The sequence below is a fragment of the Arachis stenosperma genome, chromosome 3, assembly GCF_014773155.1.
Source record: "Arachis stenosperma cultivar V10309 chromosome 3, arast.V10309.gnm1.PFL2, whole genome shotgun sequence".
NCBI classification, from domain to species: domain Eukaryota; kingdom Viridiplantae; phylum Streptophyta; class Magnoliopsida; order Fabales; family Fabaceae; genus Arachis; species Arachis stenosperma.
Window position 1 is genome coordinate 4687255 of NC_080379.1, and position 2085 is coordinate 4689339.

General features: G+C 56.6%; 1 protein-coding gene across 1 annotated transcript; it reads right to left on the reverse strand.

Annotated features, from left to right (window-relative positions):
* Positions 1-2085, reverse strand: LOC130965349 (uncharacterized). Its single transcript, XM_057890117.1, has 3 exons — positions 1339-2085; positions 472-1185; positions 1-363 (listed from the first exon to the last, which is right to left on the reverse strand). Exons 1-3 carry the CDS (start codon positions 2083-2085, stop codon positions 1-3), a joined length of 1824 nt encoding a protein of 607 aa, XP_057746100.1.

Consider the following 2085-nt stretch of genomic DNA (forward strand, 5'->3'; position numbering starts at 1 on the left):
CTAAAACCCGCCCCGGTGCGGGTGCGGGTAATTACCCGCCCCGAACGGGTAGGGTCGGAGTGGGTACCCGCGGGTTCGGGTAGTGTTGCCACCCCTACTTATGGTCCCTATGGATCCATCATCGGTGACAAACTTCATAACTAGCAGCTTGGTATTGATTATGGCTTCAAAATCATTGATTGTTTTTCTTCCCAAGATGATGTTGTAGGCTGTGGAGTCTCGGAGGATTACGAACTCGGCCATCGCCGATCTTCGGCCTTGCACCTGCCCCACCGAGATTGGTAGGGAAATGACTCCGTCTGGTTTGATGAAGTGGTCGCCTAACCCGATAACCCCGTGCCGGTGAGTCGTCAGGTCGGCATCCTTCAGACCCAGTGCGTCGAACACGTTGCGGAACATGATGTTTGAATCAGCTCCTGTGTCGACAAGGATCCGTTTGACGAGGCCGGTTCCCACTCTGGCCGTTATGACCATGGGAGGGTTTTCCGGGGCGTCGCTGAACCATTGGTCTTCTGGGCCAAAAGAAATGGACGGAGGTTTTTTGGTACTCTGCTCCGGTGGAGATGAGATCGCCAGAACCTTGGCGTCTTTCTTGTGTGCCGAGCGGGACTTTGGTGCAGTGTTTTTTGCCGTTACCACGTTTATTACAGTGAGGCCATGGTCTCCGTCTTCGGGCTCCTGTCGCCGCTTGGTCGAGCGTGTTTTGCCTTCCTCGTCTTGATCACGATAACGCCTCCTCGGCTCCCTGATGAGATGGGAGAACGCTGCTAGCTTTCCTTCCCTTATCGCTTGTTCTAATGCATCCTTCAGGTCGAAACAGTCCCGTGTTTGGTGGCCATATCCCTTATGGTAATCGCAATAAAGGCTCTTGTTTCCACCCGTGCGGTCCTTGAGTGGTCGGGGCTTCGGAAGAATTCCCTTTTCGGCTATTTGTTGGTAGACTTCCACGATGGGGAGGGTGAGTGGAGTGTAGTTAGTAAACTTCCCGACTCGAGGGAACGGCCTAGGTGCTTTGTTTGATGCCTCCTCTTTAGCCTTTTCTTTTGCTCTCTCCCCGTCGCCACCGGACTGGCGAGCCTGGCCGTAACCGGACTGCCGCTTATTGGCAGCCACTACTCGGCTGACTTCCTCGTCGTTTATGTACTCTTTGGCCACCGTTTGGATTTCATGCATCGTCCAAACCGGCTTCGTGGTAAGGTGTTTTCGGAAGTTCTCGTTGAGGAGGCCGTTCGTCAGGCAGAGACTGGCCACCGAGTCGGTTAAGCCGTCGATTTCCAAGCATTCGTCGTTGAACCGATCTAAGTACCTCCTGGTCGGCTCTCCCTGTCTCTGGGTTACCCCGAGAAGGTTGATAGGATGCTTGGCCTTTGCTATTCGCGTTGTGAATTGAGCCAGGAATGCGCGGCTGATGTCTGCGAAATTGTAGATGGAACCTTGAGGGAGGCCGTTAAACCATCTGATCGCTGGTCCTGCTAGGGTCACCGGGAAGGCGCGGCATCTTACTTCGTCGCCTACTCCCTCTAGATTCATCCTGGCCTCAAAGGCCGTGAGGTGTTCAAGAGGGTCTTGAGTTCCGTCGTACCTCATGTCCGTTGGCTTGTCGAAGTGTTTCGGCAGCCGGACCTCGAGGATAGATCGGTGGAACGGGGTGGCGCCCATTATCACAGGTTGTCGTGTTCTTCCGTCTTCGCGACCTCTTGTCGCCCGATGGGTCGGTCTGCCGCGGGAGTAGATGATCGTGTCGTTTCGTCTCCTCATTATGGGTGACTCCTCCCGTGAGCTCTCCGCTTCCGTCCGCGGGCGGCTTCGGCGAGAATCTTCCTCCTCGCTCCCGGGAGACGGGGTGTAGCTCGGATCGGTAGATCGTCCGTCCCGCTCCCGGTCGGCAAGCTGTCGCTCCAGGTTCTGGACTCTGTGGCGTAGCTCTTGCATTATTATGGCGCTATCGCCGCCCGTTCCTCCGAATGGTCGTGCCCTCGTGTGTCGATGGGGGGACCTTCGCCGCCCCCCTTGCGAGGCGACGGAGGCTGCCCCCTCCGCTCCGGCAGCCCGGCCTTGGTCGCCGGGACCCAGTACAACTTCCAT

Excerpts from the sequence above, each read along its gene's own strand:
- LOC130965349 (XM_057890117.1), bottom strand. The coding sequence starts at position 2,085 with ATGGAAGTTGTACTGGGTCCCGGCGACCAAGGCCGGGCTGCCGGAGCG. Across the intron at positions 1,186-1,338 it reads ATCCTATCAACCTTCTCGGG|CCGGTTTGGACGATGCATGA; the intron begins GTAACCCAGAGA and ends CTTACCACGAAG. Across the intron at positions 364-471 it reads CCCCGGAAAACCCTCCCATG|GATGCCGACCTGACGACTCA; the intron begins GTCATAACGGCC and ends CTGGGTCTGAAG.